At 40.4% G+C, this 27,697-nt stretch overlaps 1 protein-coding gene across 1 annotated transcript; it reads right to left on the bottom strand.

Moving 5' to 3' along the window:
* Positions 1–2,434: 2,434 nt before the first annotated feature.
* On the bottom strand, positions 2,435–27,697 carry ADGRF2 (adhesion G protein-coupled receptor F2). Its single transcript, XM_028510202.2, has 10 exons — positions 27,545–27,697; positions 25,161–25,261; positions 20,699–20,741; positions 19,839–19,990; positions 17,670–17,906; positions 15,365–16,726; positions 10,024–10,065; positions 6,789–6,848; positions 4,264–4,343; positions 2,435–3,157 (listed from the first exon to the last, which is right to left on the bottom strand). The coding sequence occupies exons 2-9, from the start codon at positions 25,230–25,232 to the stop codon at positions 4,296–4,298; spliced, it is 2,016 nt and encodes a 671-aa protein (XP_028366003.2). The 5' UTR covers positions 25,233–25,261; positions 27,545–27,697; the 3' UTR covers positions 2,435–3,157; positions 4,264–4,295.

Genomic DNA, 27,697 nt, shown 5'->3' on the forward strand with positions numbered 1-27,697 from the left:
CCTCTGTTGCACTGGTGCAATTAGGATGTGGGGGATAAAATGCAAGATTGTGCCCCTGTTCCTGATGATTTTAAAAGGCTACCAAGTCTTTGCTTGTACTGATGTTGAACTTGGAAAAAATGGCTAGGAAATTGATCAGTAAATCCTGATATAATCCCTGCCTTAGCACCAGAGAGATTTTTGTTTTAATTTTTAGTTATTGGGCCACATTATTCTTATTGAGCCTCTAAGTGGGGCCACGGCCATGGGGAATTCAGACCAGAATGCACCATCTCCGCTTGCAGCATGCATCACATGACCTGACAGCATAGCCAGTTTGGATTGTCCTCACCACCAAATAGCTCCACACATCCCCATCCTAGTGTCTTCTACTTATGTATATTCTTGGCCCCAAAATGTAATGCAAACCTCCAGTTAAACATCACCAGAGGAAATGTTGACAATAAAAGAGAATAAGGAAAGGCAATTTTGTTGTATCTTATACAGTAACGAAGATCAAGAAGGTGATATGTGCAGAAATAGGTCAGTTCCACTGAGGTTGCTAGTGAAGTGCCAGGTCATTTGGCAACTGGAAAAGCCAGTATCATCAAACCTTTGGTTGTGTAATTAAAGAATTTTATTAAACACAGAAGATACCTTGCAACTGTAATAGCATAATCAATAAAATACAATTTTAAAAAAGGCTTACAAAATTGAGCATACGGTAACACACATGAGTTATCCTGTCTCCAGAAGTTAACAGTCTGGGAAATACATACACACAAAAAGACTGAAGTTCAACCATGTAACAATAAATACTAAATGTGAAGTGAATGACACAGATTATAAATATTAAAGGAAATCAGGTGGGGAGAACCAGCACTTCTGGTTGGACTAATCAGGAAAGTCTTCGCAGGAAGGCAAAGAGTGAATCAGAGCCCAGACAGAGGGTGCCCTGAGTAGAACCCATGGCGGATGCTCTTTCCCAGGCAGGGGACCATATTTTACAACCATGGTAACATTGAGGGAAAGATTCCTTCAATGGCAAGCTCAGCAGATTCTGCTGGATGAAACCCCTTGTGTTGAATCAAATGCTTAACTCTTATTTAGAAGTCACTGGACTAACTCCCACGAGAGTGTCTATATCCAAACTCATTGTTTAGCTGTGTGTTTGCTTGTGTGCGTGCATAATTCACAGGTACTCTACTGAAAGATGCTAATATTTTAATGGGCAAATAGTATTTGCCAAGCACTATTCTACTATTTACCTACAATTATTCATTTAATCTTTACAACAACCCTAAGAGGTAGTCTCTAATTTGCTCAAATTATAGATGAAGAAATTAAAGTCTTAGAAATTTAAATAACTGTCAAAGATCACCATGTATTAAGTATTCTAATTATGCATCTGACATAGATGCTGTTAGCACCAATGTTTCCTTGAGCTACCTGACTGAGTCACTTCCTAGGTGAGGTGTGAACAGGACATGGAATGTGTCTTCACGGGGGGTCTTCCACAGTCAACCTAATCTGTGCAAGTTTATTGACATCTTTCAGGATGGGGTGGACTAGGCTGTGGGCTGCAGGAGACAGGGAACAGCTTGTTCAAAGGATTCCCAAATAATTCCAGAGTATCTCTCTTATCATCCACAGGCCTTTCTTAGTTAATGATAATCCCTAGGGAGATGTTTTCCCTGCCATCTTACTGGAGTAGAGTGTGCTTTCATGCTAGATGTAACTGCTCAATGCACAATGCATATAAGAGTGCTCTCTCTCTCTCCCCCCACCACCCCTCTTTCTTGTGTTCAGAGTTCCCATCTGTAAAATGAGACAGTTGGACCCAGTGTTTTCTAAAGTTCCAGATTTATAATACTATAACTATTTGACTTTATGGGATTCCCTCCTCATTTCAATATATTACTCTGTGTAAGTGACATTTCTTTGCTCTTGAAATCTCTACATTGAGAAACCAGCATTGTGTCTGTCCCATTCCTTTTGCCTGAAGAGAGACTACAGACATATTGGGAAATGCTGAGCTCAAACCACTTTCTGACTTCATGTGAGAAAGGGGCAATTGTTGTTCCAACATGAGCAGTGCAACTTGAAACATGATCCACTCCTCAGGTTGGTATATTTTTTACCTTCTGATTGACTTCTTTATTTTATTTTTATTTCTCAAGCTTTCCTATCTAGAGGAAACATTGTGGGAGAGGGGAGTGGTGGGGGGGGGGGGGGCGGAGAGAGAGAGTGAGAAATTCCCCAGTCATTCACAAAGTGAGTTTCATGGTCTCATTTGTAATGTAGCTTCATTAATGTAGGCTTCCTGGTAGGATAATTAGGGGTTTCCCATTGCCTTTTTTCCTTTATCCACTAATTTTTCTTCTGCTGCATCAGCCTGTGTTCTTCCTTTATAAAGAACTTTTAAATGTTTTTTTCTAAAAGAGCTTGTTCTTACAGTACTGCTTTCTTATCAGGTGGCTCCCACTTTGAATGTTGAATTTGTTTACATACAAGATTAAGAAAATGAGCATCTCTCTACCTGAAACATGATATTTCCCCTTCCTCAGCCCAGGTTTCAAAAACAAACATATTGCTGGTGAGGGTTAATCTTACATTGTCAGAACAGACAGAGTCCCTCAGTGGCTCCTTGGGTTTGGAGAAAGTCCAGGACTGGGAGCCTGAAGATCAGTTTAAATCTGGAGGGTGGAATACGCCAGCAGTGGGATTCCTCTTGCACAAAGAGCCATCAATGACCTACTTAGAGTCAGCCCAGTTGTTGGTGACTATTCATGAGGGCCTCTCCCTCAGCAACCCACAGAATCCAGCCAAGTGACATCCCAGGCCACCTTTGCCAAGATGAGCCACAGCCCAGGGGTAAACATGACCCACAGTCTGGAGCTGGAGGCCCCAACAAGACCAAGGTCTAGCTGTGGCCCATGTAGTCTTTCTGTTCCTTCATGGGTGCCAAGAATCGCACATAGATGTTGCCAGTTGATGTTGGAGGAGCAATTAGCAGCACAGAAGTAGGTAGGCAGAGAGGCCTTCCATCCTTTCCTCATGTCACTCCCTCCGCCATCAGCACCACAGCCTGGGAGGCTTCCTTCATACTCCCCAGAGGCAAGAACACAGGAATAAGCACATTTCTCCTGGAGGCTCTGCCATTCCTGGAATGTATGACCTTGTCAAGAACAGAAAATCACAGCTTTAATGTACAAGCAGCAAGACCCAGAGCCTCACAACAACTGCATTTATTGATTCACTCTTTCTTTAAGCTGAACCACTTTCTTTCCTCTTGGAAAATACCCCTGTCTTTGTACAAGGCCCTGGGCTGTTGCAGAAGGTTTTGGTGACAGAGGCTGCTGGAACCCAATGTATTGGGGTGGGAGTGGTAGGTTCTCCGTACATATTTGGGTGCCTCTCTCTCCATCTCTCTCTGTTTCTGTCTCTGTTATCCTGTGTGTGTCTCTGTATGAGTCTCAGTCTGTATGCCTTTCTCTCTCTCTGTTTCTGAGTTTCTCAGGGGCTCTGTCTGAAACCCTTGGCCTCTCTGCATCTCTCTGTCTGACTGTGAATGTCGGTGTCCTGCTTTGAGTATCTCTGTCTCCCTGTCTGGTCTCTCTCTAGATCTAGAGGGACATAGACACAGAGATTGGGAGACCTTTCACAAGTGTCTGTGTAGCTGGATGGCTCCCTTCCAATAGTGAGTTGCCATGCTGCTGGGTAAGGATCTCTCCTTCTCTTTCCCCTTGCTGCTCTACTTCTCTAATGGTGTTTCACTCTTTCTCTCTGTCTCTCAAAGTCTAAATCCTCTCATTGCCTGCTTGCTTCTACATTACCCCTGAAGTCTCACATAGATAGTGTTTATCATAATTCCTTGATCATTTAACAGGAGGGAAAAGATTTCCCACAGAGGGAAATCTGGGGATGTTGTTGATATCACAGAGGATGTCCTGGGGCAGGGTACCTAGAGGAGGAGGAGGAGAGGGTGAGGCTGTGTGGAGCTGGCAGCTCTGCACAATCTCCTCTTAAATACACCCACGCTAATTTAAGAGCATTCTCAGGCAGGCCTGACTGTTTCACAGAGACAGCCAACATTTCAGTAGGACAAGAATGAGATGTGTGAATGTATCTCTGACATTCACTAGATGAGAAGAGACTGCAGAAGGAAAATCCTTTCAATCAAGAAAAAAATAATTTCTAATCACAAATCATCAGACTGTGATCTATTTAAAGAAGTGTCATATACATGGCATGTGTATGGGGACCCACCTGCTTTGCACTCACCTCCCAAATTAGGAGCATAGTAGGCTGGTTTGTTAGCTTGGCCCTTTGGTGGGGTGACAAGAATAATCAGAAGAAAGGTTCTGTTGAAGACAAAAATGTAATTTCACTTATTATTAGTCTGTTTACAATGATTACAATTATCCAAAATGCATGAACAATTGTGAGCACAGCAAGTTATTTTATTGTTTTAATTTCTCCCTCTCCTTGTTTGTATTCAGAACCACTGACAGCACCGGGGCAGGCTGGTGGGAGAGATCCCTACTCCATGGCTGGCCTGGCACCTTATCCAGAAGGAGCCTCTGGTTGGAAGGGAAATGGGAGAGGATGGTGAGCAGAGTAGAGGAAGGGGTCAACACTAACAGATTTGCTAGCCCCCAAATTCCTCCTTCTCAACTGGCCTGCTGAACTCCTCAATGGTACAGTCACCCCCTTGTGATGAACCAGAGTGTAAAATACCTTGTGTTTTAGGTATGTGTTGCCTAAGATAGGTAATGCATTAATTCACTGGTAAAATTATTAACACATGAGCATAGACCCATTCATCACATCAAATATAAAAGGGACACAGACAGGCACACTGATTATTCTGGGTTTGGGAACCAGGGGCTGATACTCTCCAGGCAAGTATCATAAGAAGAAAGAGTTAAATCTGGACTGTACATGATTACCACCTAGGGGTTAGAACCTGCAAAGCAGGAGAGGAGAAAACAGATGATAAGTTCTGAGTTAGGATGATTAAACAGACTTGCAATGACCAAAAACTAGTGGGCAGAATGAAGGAAGGATTGGAAGAAGTTAGGCTAAGTTTACTTAGTACCTAGACCAGCAGTTCTTAACCCTGGAAGCACTTAGAACCACTGGGGAGATTATAACATAAAAGTGACTATGCCCTACCTCTAAGACTTTCTGGTAAACTTTTTCTTGGGTGGGGATAGGACAGTGGTATTTTTAAAAAGCTCCCTAGTTGTTTCTAAGGTGCAGCCAGCATTAAAAACCACTGACTCAGACCATCAAAAGCTGAGAATAACATTCTGGATATGACCATGACATGTAATTAAAAAAAAAGACTATTTTCCAAAGCACCAAAGGACAGAATTTCCCTGTGGTGTCCGAATGGATTGATACCGAAAACCTGAAGGGAAAGGAGCCGTGCTAAACCGGAAGGGACTGAAAGTGTTGTGCCTCTCTCGGGAGAGCACCGTGGCAGACCAGAGTGAGGGAGCAGAGAATACTATACTAGGCAGGCTGGTTTGAACAAAATGTTTATACTGCCAACACTCTTCGGAAAGGCCTAGATGAGTGGGGGTCTCAACTTTGACTACATTAGAATCACCTAAAACCCAAGTCACACTGCAGACCAGAACCTCCAGGGATGGGACACAGGCAGCATTATTTGAAGCTTCCAGATTGATTCCAATGTTTGGCCAAGGTTGAGTACCACTGCTTTAGAGCCACTGCTTTATTCTTAGAAAAACTGGGTGGGATTGGTGGGGGCCAGTGTGGGGCCTGCCAATTTTTTTGTTTGTGTTTGTTTTTCAGAAGAAAGGGATGTAAAGTCATCAGTCTCCCAGGTATGAAGACCAAGGACTAGGAATAAGATCAAAGCTTTGGTGAGAGTAAGACAAAAAGGGATAGAAAAATGAAGAGAAGAAAAAGAAGAGAAGAAGACTAAGGAAAGCAAAGGAGAAGGAATGGAAAAGCCAGGATTATAGGGAGGGGCCAGTGCTGTTATCCAGGGGCCCTCAAGGACCCAGCTGCTGGAATGACGCATCACCCTCTCCCTGCAAATCTCCTGCAACACCAGCCCTTGCTGGCCCATGTGCATCCCCTTGAATGTGGGTGTGGGAAACCGTAGATGGCCTCTTCTCTTGTTTCTGGGTATGTTTTCTGGGCCGACCTGGAATCCCCATTTTTGCTGCCATTTAAATTTTTTTCAGTTTTTCCCTCACTTGAAACAGCTAGTGGGTCACACTTTGCATAACAACACTACAAGTGATAATAAATGAAAGGGCATGCATACCATCCAATGACTGACCAGGTCCCTAACTTTTTTGTACAATGCCAGTAACCATGACCAGCAGCCTCTCTTGAAAATTAGGTTATTGGATATTTCTTTGTAACAGGACCAGAAATTGTTTCCCTTGAATTTTCAGTTTGCATGTGGTTCAACCAACAGGAATCATAATGGACAAGTGGGCTGTCATGGGAATCCAAGACTTTTTACATTCTCTTTTGCCTGTTTCATCCCTCGCTCTGCTGCTGCCAGTTTGAGGTTCACCCCTCCAGGCCCTGCCACTGAGTCACTTTCCTCTGAATGCAGTTAAGTCAGCTTTCCTCCCTTTGGATGTGGTTCCAGGATGCCAGAAAAAATTTGAACAGCTCAGAGAGGCCCTCCCCCAGCGCTTGTGACAGCTCCATGCCACAGAATGTTAAAGGATGGTTTTAGCAACACTTCATAGGCCAGAAACTCCAGCATCATTATGTTGTCAAACTTTTAGGTACCAAAATGAATGTGAAGGCTTTACCTCTGATGCTCTGGAGATCCATTTTGCAGAAGTTATTCGATCCTTTAAGGCTTCTCTTATCTGGATAGTTAACAAAAACATTATGAATTAAAAAGATTATGAGAAACCAGCATGTGTTTGGGGCTGGCTAATACTGTGGCAGGAGCGTGTGTTACCAGCCAGGTCCTGTTGGTGGGACAGGGATTGGGAACTTGGTGACGAGGTCTAGGAAAAGGTGGGGAGATGGGGAGAGACAGGCAAAGCAGAGCAGGCATAGGAGATTTATAATCAGGGCCTGGAAATGAACTCAATGGCTAAGAAGTAACACTTTGCCAGCAGTCTGAGGATACCTTGACATGGCTTTGAGGGTATTTTGGGGAGTACTTGAACAGTTGAACCTTTCCCCATGATTTGTCAACTATTCAAACCTCCTTTTCTAGTGAGCTTAACCATGGTTTAAAAAAAAAAAAAGAGTCCTACACAACATAGCAAAGACCTTTAGAACCAAGAAAATAAAATAATGAATAACCATTATGTTTTGTTTTATATCTTTAAAGGGTTTTTTACTCCTGTCATCTTCTTTTATCCAAAAAAAAGAGGAACTGTAAAATAGCTACAACTGAGGAAATTAAGACTCTGAGATTACATAGCATGCAGAATTAGTCCACTACTGAGAGAAAGAGCCAGGGGTTGGGGCCTGACTTCAGGCCATCCTGTGATTTTCCCTAAATCTCTCTTATCGCACCCAGGCACTCTCTTGCCTTTTGCTATATAAAATGTTGTTCACTTCCCAAGGCCATGTAGAAGTGTTGTCCTCACACTTAATGTAGGCTGAAGTCCCCTAGCTCAGAGTGACCTCACCCTTCCCTGAAAATGCAGTGTTCTCCATCACACACAGGCTCCAAGAGGTAGGAGCTCTCCCTGGTGTGGCGTCCCTGCACTCAAAGCCCATTGCAATACGTGAAGACATACTGGAGCCTCTACTTGAATTTCTGTCCTTCCATCTTTTTTTAATTCTGTGTTTCATATGTGCATAATATATACTTTGTAAATTAATAACACACCTGGGGATAGGTGGTCCTATAAGCTCAAAGACTGTTGGTATATTCAGTAGTATCCCCTTACCCATGGTTTTGCTTTCCATAGTTTCAGTTACCCACAGTCTGCCATGGTCTACAAATATTAAATGGAAAATTCCAGAAATAAATGATTTATAAGTTTTAAATTCTGTGCTATTCAGAGTAGTGAGATGAAATCTCCTGCCATGCCATTCTGCTTCATCTGCATCGGATGTGAACCATCCCTTTGTCCAGTGTATCCATGATGTATACACCACGCACCCATCAGCCACTTCATAATCATGTCAGTTATCAGGTTGACTGTCACAGTGCTGTAGTGCTTGTGTTCAAGAAACCCTTATTCTACTTAATAACGGCCCCCAAGCACAAGAGCAGTGGTGCTGGCCATTGGGATATGCCAGAGAGGAGTTGTGAAGTGCTTCCTTTACATGAAAACGTGAGTACAGTACAGTAAGATATTTTGAGAGAGAAACCATATTGATATAACTTTTATTACAGTACATTCTTATAATCGTACTATTTTATTATTAGTTGTTGTTAATCTATTACTGTGCTTAATTTAGAAATTTATTGTAAATATGTATATGTAGAAAAAAACAGAGTATAAAAAGGGTTCTAGACTCCCCATGGTTTCAGGCATCTGCTGGGGATCTTGGGAAGCATTCTCCACAGATAAGGGGGGACTACTTTATAATGTTTTGTCAATTAATCATAGAACTTTTCAGTGTTCACCTTTTACATTACAATTTTAAAGGTAAAATGTTTTGATCTTGTTGGAAGCTTCCATATTGTAAGCGTTTTTGCACACTTCATAATACATAACACTGGTACACTAATAAATAATAATAATGCTGATGACGATTTGGCTATAACATACTAATTGTGGTATTAGATTAATGAAAAACAATAATATGGTATACAACTATATCATAACAGAAATGCTTTCTATGTGTTTTAATTTGCAAAATTACTTTTGTTCTTTACCATAATCTAGCAAATAAGGAAGGGAAAACATTATTATCTCTGCATTCTCTCTGAGGAATCTGAAGTTCATGTGATTTAAGGAACTCCTCAGTGGCACATAGCTAGTACAGAAAAATATCAAGGCTAAAAGACTAATACTCTAACTTTCACCTCTGGATAATTTTTATCAGGTAATGGTATTCTCATAAGAAAGTGAAAGGACCATTGTCAAATGTCTTTTTTTTTTAAGAAACCTTGCATATTAACTTGTTAGAATAGCATTGATAGTAGTTAGCCAATTAAAAAATAAAAATTCCTGCAGCAAAGGTGTCTACATCTACATCTAAGAGGGTTATTTGCTTTTCTCATTTCAAGATACAGTTCAATACAATAGTAAGAGAGTGATTTTATAATCCTAAGTAAACATTTGGTGTTTTGTTCATTGTTTTAGGTTTTACTTGTTTTACCAGTCACTACCTATACCCAGTCTCTGTGTTGGGAGAATTGCTTTCTTTGCATCCATTTCTCTTGAAGGTAGAAGCGAGGAATTCAATTCCCCAGCCTCCCTTGCAGCTAAGATGCAGCCAAGTGACCAGAGCTCAGCCAATTAGACGTGACAATTCAAGAAGCAGCTGCCAGTGGACCCCAACAGGCAGGATGGAGGTGATCCCTGAGACAGTAGTACCAGCAACTCTAGCTTAGCATCCACTATTTGACATTGGCTTGGTGGGCTAGGCTTTCATGTCCAGGAAACTGGGGAAGGTGTGGCATGTGGAGCAGTTTTCTGTGCTATGCTGGGGACCATTCCTGGTGTGCAGCCTCCAAGCCTCCAAGCCAAAGAGACATCTTCCCAAAAATGATATTGGTGAGATTTAATAAATTCCATTTCTGCTTCAACTGGTGAGAGTGAGTTTCTGTAGAGATTGTGTACAAGCTGCTTAATCACTCTGAATGTTTCCTCATCCATAAGACTGAAAATAGGAATATCCAAGATTGTTTTAAGGATTAAAACTAATATGCATAAAATGCTTAGCCCTTTAAGAGCTTAGAATATGGCCAACATTACTTGCATGACAAAGAACAGTGATGTCTTGTTCGAGTGTCTGCAGAAATAATTGAGGTAAGAGACACCCAATAGGTGGACTTTACAAATAAGTATCTCAGGGTCAGGTATTGTTAATGAGGGGAAAAAAAAAGAGAAGAAGTTACAGTACCTTTGGATCCAGGATTGTTCCAAACACCAAGATGAAGAAGCCCTGAGAAAGACAGAAGAGGAAAGAAGGGCCATTTTCAAAATAATATTGATAGTAATAACAAATAACAAGAAATACCAGCACTCACTATCACTTCCTGTTCTGCAACTGATAAAAGTAATAAAAAGAAAACTGAAATGAAGATCATTTGATTCAATCATTGGCTCTCTCATGTTAAGGTCACAATACCTAGATTCATCCATTCCACAGACACTGGTAGATAGCACACCTTCCCTGTGTCAGCCCCTGTTCCAGGCACTTGGGGTATCCCTGATTCATGCAAGTGTATTATAAGAATTTCTTTTTAATTTGGGCAAAATAAAAGTGTCTTGCATTTATCAGGAGCTGTGTATCTCACCAGAAAATGATGGTCCAAGCAATAGTCAGAGGAGATGTTACTCAATGGATGGCACCATTAAATCCCTGAATAATTAGTAATAAAAGAAACTTTCACAGAAAAAAGAAAAGGCATCCATGCTCAGTTTTATTTAATACCCTCAACCTCTTTCTCCCATTCACAACCAAAATCAGTTATAAAATGCGAAGAAAAATCAAGTACATGGATCATCAGAAAAACCAAGATCCAAGCAGACTGAATTTCTAAGTACATGATGGGTGCTCAGAAACAAGTGTTCTGAGTATGATGCAGAAGAAAGTCATTAGCTCTCATGTCTCTTATCATCCATAATAAAGATAGACAGCATCAAAGTCAAAAGGAAGCTGCTCCTCCATCATTGGATCCATCTGAGTTTTCAACCTTTTTTTCATGTGTAGTGGCACAAAACCACCCCAAAAGAAGAAAAAGTGTTCATCCTATTTTGCATATAACAAAGGAAGCTCACAGACTCAACTTTCAAAATGTGATAGACAGCAACATTGATTAGACAAAATTTCTCTTTGAAGTGTGGTTATGCAGGTCTTTGCTCACCAGAAAAGAGAAGTGAGATAATGACTTCTGATTTAGGCATCCTTTTTAAATTGCTCTGATTTCATAATCAAATGTGAACCTTTACCCAGGCAGAGGCCTATCAAAGTTCATGAGTTTAATGCGAAATAATAAAGACGGTACAACCAAGTGGTCATCAGCCGGAATAACACTGAAGCCACTGCTGGCATGATTTGCTAAAGACCAGCTGAAAGGTGGAGGACTTCACAGGGACCAGCAAGTACCTGGATGGCCAATCCACTCATCCACTCCCCTAAACCTTCTAAACTACACCTCTCCATTCTTCCAGTCCAACAACTGCTCCAAGCTTGGAGTGCTTCTATCAGACTGCTTTTTTGTGTGACACTCTTAGCATACAAGATAACTATTGAAGTCTGTCATTGGTCTGCTGACAAAATGCCACTGATGGCACGATCCATAAGGTTACAAAATATCATTTGTGTACAGATGCTTGGGACAAATATATCCCAGTCTGGTTTTGGCACTAAGAATACATTTTAAATCAGAATCTCCATGAATTTTGCCCAAGAATTAAATTTTTAAAAGATCTGAGAAACCACAATTCTAGCTTGTTTCCTCCACAAAAATATATTCCTTTGGCTAAAGTACTAAGAGGAATTTATTTTCTTGAGAGACTTTCAATTTCTTGAGGTAAGACTAATTATATTTATACCTGCAACATTGCATAATGCTTGGCACAAAATAAATACTCATTAAGCACGGTGTCTCTGTGCATTTGTGTGTCTATGCCTGTGCGTGTGTTCACTTCCTTCATTACGCAATCTGCAACTGCAAAGCTATAAATATGTAACAGGGAAATGCCCCACTATAACCATGTTACATTGGTCCACGCCACCTTGGGAAAAGTTACACAAAATACTATTCAGAAAATTTGGATATAATATAAGTCATAAGGTGTAATTTCTAATTGAGATGTGTTCAGAGGTAGCAACTTCTTTGCATTTCTTTTAACAGAAAAAGCACAATTTGAGCAGGTAAAACCCCAAAATGTTCTCCCAGGTTTAAAAACATGTGCTTTGCTGCTATAGGTTGCATGTTCCCCACTCCCAAATTCATATGTTAAATCCTTACACCCAATGTGAAGGTATTAGGAGGTACTCCTTTGGGAGGCAAGTGGGTCATGATCTCAATAAGGAGATCAGGGCCCTTGTAAAAGAGGCCCCAGGGAGCTCCCTCACCCCTTCTACAAGAGGAGGTTGTAGCAAGATGGCCACTGTCCCTCTGAAAACCGGGAAGTGGGCTCCCACAAGACACTGGATCTGTTCATGCCTCTGTCTTGGGCTTCCCATCGTCCAGAACTTTGAGAAATAAACTTTTGTTGTTCATAAGCCACCCATTGTTATAAGGTCCCCAAACTTAGACCAGCTCACAATTACTCTCAGTATATATAGGAGAAGACACCAACTAGACGTTATGGTTTGACAAAGTAGCATTCAAGGCAGTGACTTGCTATACAGGCTGGGTGGGGCAAAAGTAGTTCTAAAGTTGTTGATATGGAAAATAACACAATAATTAATAAATAATAATACAAAAATAAAGCCTGTGTTTTGCATACCCACAACTGTAAATCTACTTTTACCCTACCCTGTATAATAATCCTTCCCTAGTAAAAGGGTTGGTTGAACTTTAAAACCAGTGGAGGTGATCCTATGGGCCCAGGACCAGGAAATCTATCAAAGAGCCTTTCTCCCACACCTTTTAGATCTCTTGGTATGCTTCGTCTTTACTCTCAGCCTGTTCCATCAACCTCAGTTTCCTCCCTTCTCAGTTCATCCCATAACTCTGCTCGTCCTGCTTCTTCCCTCTCAGTTGTTCTGGTCTCCCACCTCACTGGATCTACGGCTCTCCTCTCTCCTCTCCCTAGAACACCTTCATCCACTGATATGCTGGTAATCGACTCTGCTAATTTGTAGCACTTGCCAATCTCCATGGCTAAGTACTTCCCCCACAGTTAATGTAAATCTAGCAACATGAGCTCACTGGCCAGAACATTAGGAAGAGATGGGCATAACATTATACAGTGTTTCCACCATACAGATACAGCAGATTCAAGTAACCTCAAAAGTATACTGTGGACAAACAATTAGGAAGTGATAAGTTTTAAGGATATTTGAATGTTGTTTTTAATCTGATTTTCTACATAATTTAGTGATGTTATGTTTACAACCAGCTCACAAAATTCCTGAAAATATAACAGTCAGCTGAGCGAGTATAAGCCAGCTTCAGCACACCACTGCCTGAGGCCTGCCCTGGTGTCTGGCCTTTACCCAAAACCCGCTCTTGGCTTCTTACTCTCCCACTGGTACTGGTACTTAGATGGGCCCTGCCCTCCTCCTTGTCAGGGGTCAAGACAGAAGCTGAGATTAAATTATAAGTTAGTCCTATTATGACAGGTAAAAGAGCTCATGATACCAAAGGACAGCCTAGTCCAAAACAAAATCACAGTTAATATGGCCCCAAGGGAGGAAAGGAAAGGAAAATGCTGAGGAGTAAGACATGAAATCATTAAGTCCATGACAAACACCCATGGGATATGCTGAACATAAATTTAGGAATACTAGGTTTTTATGTCCATCCTATCAGTGGCTAGATGCATAAACAGGTAAGGAAACTGATAATTACTAAGAGCTATACAAAAATGTAGGGTATTGGATTGGCCAAAATGTTCATTTGGTTTTTTCCATAAGATGGTTATAGTAGTGCTTAGTTGTCTTTAACTTCATTCAAAACAATTTTATTAGATTGTATCATGACAGCTGTCATATCAACATGTACTTAAAAAAACTTACCAAAATTGGTGAATTTTTGTGTAGCCATTTTAATACTGAAGATGGAAGAAAATATACAACATTTTTGGCATATTATGCTTCATTATTTCAAAAAAGGTAAAAATGCAAGTGAAACACACAAAACAAGATTTATGCAGTGTGTGGATAAGTGTAAATGTTCCTGATCGAATGTGTCAAAAGTGGTTTGTGAGGTTTAATGCTGGAGATTTCTCATTGGGTGATGCTCCATGGTCATGTAGACCAGTTGAAGCTGATAGTGATCAAATTGAGACATTAATTGAGAACAATCAACATTCTGCCACTTGAGAGTTGCTGACATACTCAAAATATCCAAATCAATAAAGTTATTGGTGCAAATGAAAACTATGTCTTTCATTTTACAGAAAAAACCATATGGTCTTTTTGGCCAACCCAGTACAATTAATATATTCTATAGAAATGTAGAAAAACAACAACAAAAAGTCAAAAGATTGGAGCTCCCATTATTGTTAACATTGTTCTCTAAGACATCAAAATGTTTATTGTAAATAAAATCACTTATACTTAAATTTTGAAAGAGAAAAATGAAAAAATATTTGACTTAAAATTTGTGTTATTTGTTAGGTAAAATATTTATTTGAAAATAAAATTTTCCATAAACATGAATTCAGAAAAAGAAATGTTTTAGAGGTCTTTAGAAAAATAAAAGCTTTCTTTTCAATTATATGCTTTTTACATATTTAATATTCAATATAATAAACTTTGACTCATTGGTACATTGTGACCAAAAAATATGAAAATAGAAAAATTCAATCAAGAAAGGAATTGTTGAATATTGAATACTATGCATCCATTAAAGAGACATACATATCCATAGTAATCTGGTAAAAGTGCTAGGATGTATTTTTAAGTGAAAAAGTAAGTTGCAAAATACTACATATTATTTTAACCCCAATATTATATAAAAATTTGTCTATTAAACATTTTTTAACTGACAGAGGTGAGATAAGAGAGGAGAGGACAAGGGAAACCATCTTTAATACCATTCTATATGACTTGCTTTATTAAAATAAAATGGTTTCCAAAGGTAACCAAAAATTCTAAATGGAATAAAATATAAATTGACATATGTAAATATCCAGTTACATATGTAGATTTTTGGGGAAATGGTATTGCTTAATCTCTAAAGTAGTTAAAAGTCAGCCTAGTTTTAGGTTACTTGTGATCTGTAGGGCATTTTAATACTTGCTGCTTTCCCATTCACTCTTTTATTTCATTTTCCAAACACTGCTGTAAAATGGGAAGATTATATCCATTTCTATAAATGAGAAAATATGGCTTGGAAAAGTTAAACAAACATCCCAGGAGAATGTTACACATTAGTAAATGATAGACTTGAGATTTGAATCCAGGCCTTCCTGGAACAAAAGCTTATTTCCTGACCCAATAGGCTATTCTAAATCCACTGTATTTTATAAATAAATATGATGGCATGACCTCCTGATTACAAAACTTCTTTTTGAATTCCTTCACTTGGACTTACTTGGTCAGAAGCACCTGGACTTACCTGGAATGCATTGAGCAAGGAGAAGAGAATGTGGAAGACCAGGGAGGTATCATCAATGACTGTGGCTATTCCAAATCCCCAGGTCAGGCCCAGTAGGGGTGTGAGGATGGCGATGTTCTTACTGATTCTCACAATGGCTCTCACTTCTTGGAACATGGAACTGCCAATGGCAGGTCGCTGGGTTTTGACAATCACCAGTGTCACTGTGATCAGGTTTACTGCCACGATGACCACAGCTGGGACCACAAAGGCCAGGAGGGCCTTGGTCCTGTCCCAGTTGAGCCAGCAGGCTTCAGGCCGCAGGTAGCCTTTGCCAGGCTCAGTGGCAGCAACTGTGATAACAGCAATGACCAAAGGACATCCATATCCCACTGAAAAGAGAGATGCCACTAGCACTGACTTGGGCAGTGTATGGAAAACAATCAGGATTCCATAGAGGATAAGAAGTGCCTTAGCAAGCATCCAGAAAAACACAGAAAGGTAAAAGAAGTGGACAAAAAATGTTGCTGCCACACATCCATCGTGGTGTGCTTTTGGACCGCTAAGAAAGGAAGCCACAATGAACCACACATCGGCCATCAGCAAGGTGGCCGCAATATTGGCAATACACAGGTGGCGTAAATAGGAGATCTCTGTCTTCGTCACTCGGCTCCAGACCAAGGCCTCAATGGACAAGCAAAGGATCAAGCTGCAGATAGAAATGCCCAGTCCTATGTATGTGATGTAAATCAGGATGGGGTTCTCCAAGGTGTGTGGTGACATAAGAATGGAGAATGAGGTAAACAACTTGCTTGGTCTACATTTGCAAACAGCTTGCTGGGAGTTTTCTTGAATCATCTGACAGGCGTGCTGCTCCCATCGGCTCTCAAAGGAGTGCCAGCCAACACACTGTGTCTGCCGCCCCTCGGAATTCCTGATCTTTTCAAAAACCAGTGAGATTCTTTTAAGTTCTTTGGGCAAAATGACAGACAGGACAAGCCCATTCACAGTGTTCTTTTCCAAAAGACTGGCTTCTAAGATGGCTCCAAGAGTTGGGAATGCAATGCTGACTAACTGAGAAGGGGAACGCACCTTCTGAACTTCGTCTCTGCTGATCAACACCCTCCCAGTGACGTTGTTGCGAGTGTCATTAACTCTCATTGAGAAAGTTAAATTCCTTCCATTGTTATCTCCAGATATGATGGTTCCCATAGTATGAATGAAGGCATCTGCTATGTCAATGGGATGTTTATTTATAAGTAGCCTTCTTGCAAAGGTATTGACTGAGTGTAGTAACACACAGCTGCTGTTTTTTTCAGGGATGAAGGTCCAGTTTGAGATGCTTTTGCTGTCAAGAATGTGGTTGGCCATGATGCTGTAACTCTGTCAATGAAGAACCAGCATTAGTATTGAGCCACTGTCTGAATCTTCCAGGACATTCAAGCTTCCCTTTTATAAAATGTGGTCCTTCAACCAGCAATATAGGCATATAGGCATCGCCTGGGAACCTCTTAAAAATGCAGAATCTCAGGCCCCACCTCAGACCTAATGAATTAGAATCAGCAGCTTGATGAAATCCCCAGGTGACTCACATGCTGCTCAAATTTGGTTTGGAGGACAGAGCTACAAGGGAGCTGCCCTCCTCCCATTTATGCAAAGCCTCCTGTGAGACTGGCAAGTGGGAAGCCTTCACCATGCTCATTTCCCTCATCAGTTCCACTTCACACCTGGGTGGAACTGGCAATTTGCTTATCCTGGTCAGAGCACCCACCCACTAGGTAATTAACATCTATTGAATACCACTGTAGAAGAATATGCCAAATTGGACCCTAGAAGCTGAACCTGCTCTTTACTGTCCTCTACTTTGAAGATAAAAAATAAAGGAAATAGGTCCAGTTCCGTTTCATCTTTCTGCAGCAGACATCTATGGCTATCTTCTTGGCAACCAGTTATTTTCTATTTTGTCAACCTATTCTGACTCACAAATAAAAGCTTTTCTCTCTGTGGGACCTAGGATGGTTGTTAGAGGTTTACAGTAATAAAATATACATTGGAAAAGCTTGCCTCAATGTCCAATCCAGCACCCAGTAAGTGCTCTCTTTAAGTGTTTGTTGATTGAATGTGTTCACTTTTTCTATTCATTTATTCATTCTTTTCAATAACGATGAAAATAATGAATAATTCTTTATTCATTTTAGTACTTACAAGGTATTTGAGATATGGAAATAAAAGACATGGTCTACTCAGACTCCCAAAAGCTTCAACTAACAGCCATTCCTTTCACACACACACCCAAAAATGCTCTCCCAAATTAGAGTCCACTCACCTTCATCTTTGTTTCATCCACATTTGTCAGCTGCTCTGCTGTTGATATGTTGCGTAGGAGCTGCACAATAACAGCGATGTTGCCCGGTATCCGCGGAGAACGCTGAATATTGGTGATGACACAGGACAAATCCGTCGGACACCTCTGCAACAACATATCTGCAATAGCCTCCTCAGATTTGGCATTTCCATATATTTTCGTACTTGTTGGAAATGCTTCAAGTACAATTGAATCCTCCTAAGAAGTAGCAAAAAAAAAAAAAAGAAGTTTTTATCCTGTTACCTTTGTTTTAATGTAAAAGTGCCTTTACTAAAATGTAGGACAGCCTTATTACATAATTGTATATTTCATGATGCTTTGCTATTTTACATTGTCCAAGTCACATCTGCTGTGGAACAATCTGCCCAGTACCAAGGTCTATGAACAGAAAATGGAAGTCCCAGCTAGCCAGTTGCCTAGTTCTGAACAACCTACATCCAAATAGCATCTGCATCTTTGGCATGCCACTTCACACCACTTCTGTGTATACACACTGTGCATATAGATACATTTCTCAGGTCATGTAAGCTTATTTTTTGCTCTTCCTAAGGGGCAAAGCATGAGACATTAGTATGTTTCAAAAATAGAAATTCTTAACAGATTTGGATGAGTCAACGGGAACACTAAGAGAGAAGAAAGACTAAAAAAATCGTGACAGTCAGTATTTTGCACAGGTTCAGGCTCTGGGTCCCACACTTTAAAGCAGGAGTGGCAAACTATGGCCCCAGGTTGGCTGCCTGTTGTTTTGTAAATAAAGCTTTATTGAGCTTCAACTTGCTCATTCATTATAATAAGTATTGTCTATGGCTGCTTTCCTGCAACAATGGCAGAGCTGAGTACTTTCAACAGAGACCATAATACCCATGATGCCTAGAATATTTACTATCTGGCTCTTGACAAGAAAAATAAATGCCAAACCTTGCTTTAGTGGGTCCCTTGCTCCAGCCTGCCACTTGACAGAGGACAAGAAGTCCATGGCCTAGACATGGACTAGACACCTGAAAATTCAGGTGGTCTGGACACCTGAATTTTCTACTCAACAATTGAAAGTCTATTTCCGCTCCCCGGCCAAAGTCTGTGCTACTAGGGATTGACCATGTCACCAGTGTGCTCACCCATAGGCCCAAGAGGTGTCAAAGAGACACCTGTGTTCAGGCTTAGGGATATGTGGTTGGCTTTCCTCTACCCTCAAGGTGCAGGATAGAATTCTGGAATGGGAGACTGACAGAAACTATTTTATTTATCAGTTTATAGGTTTGATTTGAAGCACTTAAATAAGAGGGTATATATATTGTTCTCCATGTGTATCTTTGCACAGGTCCTTCAAATCAAGGGTGGGCAGCCATTTGAAGTCCCCCTGGCAGGGGAACTTCAGGTATAGTATCCACTTTCTCTCCCTGGCTCTTCCCTGAAACAGGGGATGGGAATGTTGCTAGAACACAAGAGATGCTAAAGCACTGACTTCTCTCAATTAATCAGGGGCTGAACTTCAGAAAGCTAAAGCTGCTACTAGAAAAGGAGAAAAAGAAACAAAAGAAGAAGAAATAACATTTGACTTGATTTTATTTACTAGAATTTGATTTTTTAACATATGTAACTACTTAAGTATATGTGAAAATATGTTGTTTGTGTGACAATGAAGTCCTTCCCTCTATCTCAGCTCTATTCTTGTGCTTTTCTGAGCTCAGAAGTCACTAAGAGATCTAGGTAATATGCAGATTCAGACTCAGCAGGTCTGTGGTGGGGCCATGTCTAAAGGTTCTCAGAGATGTCCTGTGCTGCTGGCCAGGGAAGGACACATTGGGTAGCCAGGCTTTGGGGCATCAAAGAGCTAAGAGTGGGAATGGAGAAGTAAGCTGTGAGGGTTCTTGGCAGCTTTTTTAGCTCTGACCTAAATGATCAGGTTCCTTTGTGTCATGACAGGTGTGGGAGACTGGAGCACAAACATGTAGATGACCAAAGTTAAGAATGCCATTCGAGTGTAGAGAGAGGACAGGTGGGTATTTATGTATTTAGCTGTAAATGCCCCTGCCTACTACCCTGCCTGGAACTATCCCTCTCTTTTATTGAGTGCATTATGTATTGCTAATTTGGCACTCTAGTTTGCATGTGGGAGAAAAATATTATTACCTCAAAAATGTTAAAGGCTGTAAGAGTCCGGCAGGTATCAGTGATCTTGTACCATTTCTTTTGCCTGCATACAAACCCCACATTTCCTGGAGTGTCAGGGGGGCAAGGTTGAGTGCAGTTGGAATTGTCCACACAGACACCATTGCATGCACCTGGGAAGATAAAAGGCACCAGCATCAGATGGAGAGGTCTGGACTCTGGGCTGCACGGGCCAGTCACCAGGGTGTCAGCACATGAAGGCACACAAATTCTGTGGCTGTCAGGTGCCTTTTCTTTGTAAAGCAGAGGAATATTGAAGTAGATCAGTCATTGCCTTGTATTTCAGTGACAAACTACTACTATTTCCAACAATGTCTTGTCCCAAACTCAAATACAGAAAACAGATGAAAGTGCAACTCGCCCAGTTGAAGTGAGAAGGAAGAGCCCACAGCTAAGTCTACAAGGCCCTCATCACACCCCATAGGGATACCCTGAGCACCTCCTCAGTTTCCTAGATGAAGGGACAGTTTAGAAGCCATAGTACCCGATGTTCTTCAAGAAAGCTCCCAATGCTGGAGCCTTATAATGAATTATGTCATCAACGAGTTCTCACAGATCTGTGCTAGCCATGGCTCCTGTTTGAGTTGACTCAATCAAAAGGATTTATAACAAGAAACTGTCAGACCAGAAGAGAGCAGAGCATGCTGTCAGGAGAAGGAAGCAGGAGTCAAGGTACAATGAAAATGAGAAAAATGAAAAGAGAGTCCCAGTGCAAGCCATAAGGTAGTCCCATCAGCCATGCCATGAGACAGGGCTGACAATGGCCCTCTATTATAACAGGGGACAGTAAAATTCTCAGTTGATTAGTAACTGCTACATACCATGTGTTCCGGCAGACACCTCCTTTTTGCTTTGTCTGGCAGCCTAGAGAGGGAAAATCAAAATTCACATCAAAATCCATCGGTGATGTTCCAGCCCAATGATTTACTTTAGTCACGGACCAACAGCCACATCTTCATCGGCTATAATGCCAGGACGCCACACAAAGCTTAGACCATGAAGCATGTCCCAGGACCCCATGAGCGCTTCAGCCTGGACAGCTATCTCTCCCACTGCTATTCAGTAGGAGCCCTCCTTCCACTCTAGTGGGGATGAACTGCATTCTACTATAAGAAATACATTGTAAGCAGAGGTGGATTCACTGGGAAGTTAATGAGGGCCCACTGCTTGTATGGGCCCTCAAAGCCCTGAGAGAGGATCTAGCAACGGGTTCATATGATCAAATGTTCTATTATTTTTTTAAGATTATGTATTTATTTATTTATTTTTAGACAGAGAGGAAGGGAGAGAAAGAGCAGAGAAACATTAAGGTGTGGTTGCCTCTCCCATGCCCCACCCTTGGGGACCTGGCCCACAACCCAGGCATGTGCCCTGACTGGGAATTGAACCAGTGACCCTTTGGTTCGAAAGCTGGCACTCAATCTACTTAGCCACACCAGCCAGGCCTGTTTTATTAAATTTTCAAAAACAAAACTACTTAACCACCATCTGTTCAGAACATTATTTTTTCCCAGTCCAACTTCCCCCCCTTCACACTCTTCCTCATTTTGGATAGCACCAGAGAGGCTGCAGCTATTTATGGAATCTGGACAAGTAGAAGCTGAGTTGGGGGACACATTCAGCTTGGGTTTAATAGTACTTACATAGTTTGCTGTCATTCCTGCATTACAATGAGGACATCAATACTTAAGTGGCATTGATTCCAGGAGTAATTACAATTAGTCACAGAAAAAGAAAGTTCTAAGTGCCCTGAAACCTTATAGGTCACATATAAAAGAAACTTGCGAAGAGGCTTTCCCAAATTTGACAACAGTTCTACACATTTGCATGGCCTTAGTAATAATGAATTGAGAAACTGAAAGCTATTTTTCTAAACTAGAATAATAAAATTATCAGCAATGCTAGATGAAAGACTGCATAATCTTTCTATTCTCTCTATAGAAAAAATATAAAATTTTGACATACAACTATGCAGCCAGAAATGTAGGAACAAAAATGTGGGTTTTCATTAATAAAAATGTTGTTATTTTATTGAATTGATTACAAAATAATGTTAAACAATTATTGAATGATTCTTTTTTTTCTGATCCAAACTAAATATTCCCTTTTCCATAAATTTTGTATTTATAATTGTGTATCCTTTTTTAAAGAGGAGTTCCCCAAAACTTGGCTTCCCCTTATCACAACCATTCTCACCTTTCCTGATTAGAAGTCCCTTTCTTCCCCACCCATCTGCATGATGCTGAAAAGCAGTGTCACATTATGATCAAGGGGTGACTCTGGAAACAGCATGGCTGGATTCAAATCCCAATATTGCCACTTGACACCTTGAGAAATTTCATCTTTCTGCGCCTCAGTTTCCTCATCCATAAAGCAGGGTAGGAATTCTAGTACTATAATTCCATAATCTTGCCTCAGATGATTTTTATGAAGAATAAATGAGATCATGTATGAAAAACACTTGAACTGAGCTTGTAATATTGTAAGTGGTGTTTAAGATTTAGCTATCATTATTATTCTCCAAAAATGCATGTCACTGCATGTTTGTTACATACAAAGCTCAAGTTTGCCCCCTCTAAGAAGTTTTTCCTAATCCAATTTGAAATGACACATCTTTTCTTCTCTGGCTCCTGTAAAATTTATTATCCATACCACCATACCACTCATTCAGCACTTGGCATGTACTCACCTGACCTGCTGTCTCACTATCTAATTATTTGTACATATGCGTGTTAGCTTCTCAATTAAAAGTTCCTTAAGAACATGGATTGTGTATTGTGCTTCTTTATATCCCCCTAAGTGACTACATCAGTACATACGTGTGTGTATGTATATATATATTCGTATGTATATACTGGCACACTTGTGTGTATGTGCACACGTGTGTGGAATGTGTCTATATTTTCCTGCTTTTGCACCAGAAGTTTGCCCTCTAGTGGCTGGAAAGAGCTTTGGTACGATTATTCTGACTTGCATTCCTAGATCTCAGTCATTGGGGAGGAACTGAACGTTCAGTGACACGGCTATGCGACTAACACTTGGAGTTCATATTCCTTTGTTCTTCACAATATTGTTTCTCTCTATGTTATCAAGATGAATCTTCTGTTTTCTCTACCAAATGAGAGTTTATGGGGAACCTGATTAAGCATTTGGGGTTTGTCAAAAGAGAGGAATGTATCTCTGATTCATGGAACACAACGTCCTTCAAAATACTGATGTAAGATGACTTTCTTATTTTGCAATCAAGAGAATCAAGCTGTATTGTACATATGGAAGAGTAAAGGCCTTTCACTAAACAAGAACACTAAAATAATGTTTGTGGAGTTCTGAAAGACCTTATAGACGAACCAGTCCAACCCCCTGATTTTACAGATAAGGAAAGTGAGTGTTAGATAGATGAGGTGACTCATACCAGGCCATTCAGGGCATTCCTCTTCGAGCTGGGACTAGAACTCAGCTCTCCTAACGCCTGCAACACTGCTGTTTCCACCAAGTCAACCCACAACCAAGTGAAGAAGGTAGAGGGGTGTGTATGGAAGTGCAAGCATCTCAAGAAACCCTAAGCTCATCTTGAGAGGGCCATGATCTCCAGTACACCACAATAAAGTATATAAGAGTAGACAACTCTGGATAATACTTGACACATTAAATGGACTACGGTGAAGTGACATTATACTAGTCAGATATGTGGGCACACCACTGTGGTATGCTATTTACAAGGAATTCTGGAAACTCTGCCTTCTTCAGTAAAGGACCTGATTCACTTCTTACTGGTTAATTTGCCAAAGCACACCTATATACAACTCCTGGTCATTTCATATCTAGGGTGGCATTGGATATGAGCTATGTTAGCTTCAGATACCAACAATCCTCAACCAAATACTGAAACAAACAAACAAACAAACAAACACTTCAAAACCTGCCACCTGCTAAACCTGCAGAGCTGCCTGAGTGAGTAGGCAGGTCAGGAGAGGAGCAGCACCCAGAAGTTCAGCATCCACAACTTGCTTAGTAAAAACAAAAGGATCGAATGTCCTGGTAAGGTGATCCCCAATAATACAGAAAATGAAGCTAACCTTCAACACTCTGATTACTCTTCAAGTTCTGTCTTGTAGAAAAGTATGGAGGAGAAAGTAGCAGTAGGAAATGGGGTTGGGGTGCCGCCTGGGAAAGGCCTTTCTGAAGAAGTCTCTGCCTAATCTCTTCCAGAAACTAGGGACCAACTCAGTGTTAGGGGGAAGAGGACTCATAGGGAAAAGTTCCACCCAAAGACAAAGTACTCAGAAAGTAAAGTAAGTATCACTTGGAAACTCTTAGAAAGAATTTCCAAAGTCGTTTTTTTCTTGAGGAGGCTTTTCTTAAGAAGGTACATATTAAAATGGAAAGATCAAGAAACTAAGAATTTGAAGACAGGTGTCCTGGGCTTGCCCTTTAGCTAAATTGGAATGTTACCTCAGCAAGTCACATTTCACACCATGGGCCTCAGCTTTCCTGATGATAAAATAAGGGATTGGCTTCACTAGTTGATCTCAAAGCTCCCTTTCAGATCTTGTGGTCCAATAATAATATTCTCTTTCTTATTCTCTCTTTCTCTCTCTCTCTGTCTGATTCTCCACACCTTAATTTAAATAAGTAACTAATAGGGAAATTAAAATGACTTATATAGTATGAGGAAAAATATTCCAGAGAGAGCCATAGCACTCACTGCCCCACAAAATGTACAGATGGTACATTGCTACAAACTCCATCCCAGTTAGACCTTGCCTAGCCATTGACTGTCTGATTTCGTCATTGCTCCTTCCAGGCCACCCATGGTGATCACTCTCAGGTTTTGCAAAGGAGACACCATTTGGTGTGAGACAATGCTTCATTGTGGCAGACCATTCCTAGGCCCTGCCCACACGAAATGCCATTAAATATCTTCCAGTCAGGGTGACACCCTCACCACACCCACATTTCTAAGTGCACCTGAGGAAGTGGCACTGCCCTAGTTATATGCAACTGAAAGCTTCATCATCAAGGGACATAGAAAGAAGAGTTTATCACCTTTAAATCATTTGATCCTCATTGCATATCAGGAATATACAGAAAGAGTTGATGGGAAAATAAATTGCAGCTCTTGCTAAAATGGGTTTTGGTTGCATGTTTTAGTTGCAATTTTTTTCTGGCTGAACCGTTCTACCACCATGTTCTCTGTACCTTTCAGCTCAGATGACATAGAGCTGGATTTTAGTTTCCATTTCATGTCCCCATCATATCATCTCCCCACCTCCCTTCTCTTACCTGGCATAATGTCCTACAGGACTCTGTGGGCAAAAGAAACACTAAGCAGCACAGCAAAAACATATGAGTCATTGTCTTCAACACAGCTGCCTTTCTGGCTTCTATAAAAATAAATGAAAAGACAAAAGGTTTCCAATCTGAATATTTCAAAACTCAATGCCACAGCAGATTCAGTCAGCCTATGAGAGTGGGTTCTGTCCTTAGTGCTGTCTACTAAGAAGTCCCTGCTTCCGAGGTGGCCACCCTCCCTGGGGTCTCCCATTCATAGACTTCACCAGGAAGCTGCACGTGAGCATCAGCTGGCGCTGGGAGGCACAAGCACTTGCTGAGATATCCTCCATCAATCATCTTCTGTGGACCTACATGTGATGCCTACTGGGAGAATCCCTCTGAGAGCAGCTACCTGCCCAGGTGTAATAAATAACAGCCCAGGTTCGGGGGATGGGAATGATGGCTCACTCTCTGGGTTAGGCAGGGCTGAGAAATGTGTGGGTGGCTCTGGTGAAACGTGAATTGAAATTCTTATGTGCAGACTCCGCCTAGAAATATATTTTTAAGGAGAGTAAGCACTGGGCTTGGTCTATTATCCCTCATTCCCACCTAACCCTGGAGCGGTATTTTCTTAGATAGGAAGCAATGTATTTCTGCCAACACTGACATCAAAATAATACCTTGTCACCTAGAACAGCGCTGGACATGTGGCAGGAACATGGTATATTCAATAAAGGAAGAAGAAAGGAGGAAGAGGGGGAAGGTGGTTGGGAAGAGCTGACAATTTGTATCAGGTCTATGCTCTATAGAGGAATCACATAAGTTGAAAATTTCAATCCATAACTTTAATTATTTTAATATTTTTTATCTTGAGTGAGAGCCCATTTGAAAGGCATTTGCTGTTTCTTTGTTTTCAGACATAATGATTTGGAAGGCTTGGATGTCATCAACAAAGGTCAGGGGCTTTGCAATAGTTGATATTTGCTACTTGACCATTTTTAGCTAAAAGGGAATAGTCTTGATCCCAACCATGTGTAATTCTGTAGCAAACAATGACGTTATTTTAAAGATTAGGCAAAGTGTATTTTTAAGCCATGGCTCTTGAATTGAAATACTTGACTAGCTGAAATTCCACTGAAATTCAATGATTGTTTAAAATATTTTGTATTATCTGTTTTAGCTTATTATCAATGCAGTTTTCTGAAGGTCTACAGTTATTTAAGCAAAGGAACTACTTTGTTGATCAGTACTTTTAAAGAATTTAGTAGCAACCCAAATGGTCACACAATTTTAAGTAAATGGCAGTCATGTTTGCGTGCTTTATTCCAATCTCAGTCATTCAATGGATGGAAATTTCAGGATGCAAATCATGAATGTGACTTATAAGGATCATCACCAAAGCAGTTACTGGATAAAATCATCAAAAATGGAAACAATTAAAACTGATGAATTTGTTGACACAATTCTCAAGAAACCTGAGCATGATTCCACATTTTCTGAATTGCATTAATTGTATATTAAAATTTCCATCATGCAGAATGCTCTTTCTCTTAACTAAAAAAAAATCTTTAAAAAGTGATTTAAGGAATGATTCAAGACAACAAACTCATGGAGTTAGCAGTACTCAGCCCAATACTCAATAGATACATTTTTTTAAAAAAATGGAGGAGGAATTGAATGATTATTTAAGGTTGATGAACCTACATGAAAATCATTCTGTTTGCTTAAAATGTTTAAGATGTTGTATTGAGAATTTTCTTGTTTATTACATTGTCATGTTGTTTTAAACTTTAAGTATAGTGAAATTTTCATTTTTATCAAAATGCTTTTTGATTACCAAAATTATATCTCCCTGTATGATAAAATAAGCACTTTGTGTTTTATGTGGTAATGACCTTCACCAGATTTTGTGGAATGGCCTATTTTGATAGTTATGCTGCTACCCAGAATTTTCTAATACAGTTTTTACAATCCAGGTCTACTTTTTCATGGAATAACTGGGATGACAATTCTACACTATTTTCTTTCCCCAAGTTTCAGCAAAAGTGTGACTCTAATTTTTAGTGCAAATTTAACTTTTTTTCATTTTTTTTAACTAGAAGGAATATTTGCTAAGGTTGACTCTGGATTTTGGTTATAAAACTGATTGCTCTTTAAATAAAGTGGCATATTTTAATCTGAACTTAAATAGAACCATTTTCATCCAGATATGTTCATATTAATCTTCTTTCACATTAGCTCTTTTTATAGTTCCATGACAGTGGAACATTTAGATGAAGCAAAAGGGTATAGTAGCACAAGTCTGATCATCTGACCACTCACTCTCCCCACATCCCCTAGAACCTTTGTACCCATTTTGGTTTGAAAAGCCATAGGTCTCTAATGGTTCACACCTCCTTTCCCAGGTCAGCCCACACCTTTCTGAAATGCAGGGGTAGCTGGAGTATAACTCTTCCCTCTCAAACAAACGTTTGAAATGTTGGTTCCATGTAGCCTAAGCCAAAACATTCATCAGAGACATTCACTTCAGAAAAAGCTCATTTTTC

This window comes from Phyllostomus discolor, chromosome 4 (genome assembly GCF_004126475.2).
Source record: "Phyllostomus discolor isolate MPI-MPIP mPhyDis1 chromosome 4, mPhyDis1.pri.v3, whole genome shotgun sequence".
NCBI lineage: Eukaryota > Metazoa > Chordata > Mammalia > Chiroptera > Phyllostomidae > Phyllostomus > Phyllostomus discolor.

Excerpts from the sequence above, each read along its gene's own strand:
- ADGRF2 (XM_028510202.2), bottom strand. The coding sequence starts at position 25,232 with ATGACTCATATGTTTTTGCTGTGCTGCTTAGTGTTTCTTTTGCCCACA. Across the intron at positions 19,991-20,698 it reads GGTGTCTGCCGGAACACATG|GTGCATGCAATGGTGTCTGT; the intron begins GTATGTAGCAGT and ends TTATCTTCCCAG. Across the intron at positions 4,344-6,788 it reads GGATCTCCAGAGCATCAGAG|AACCTTTCTTCTGATTATTC; the intron begins GTAAAGCCTTCA and ends TGTCTTCAACAG.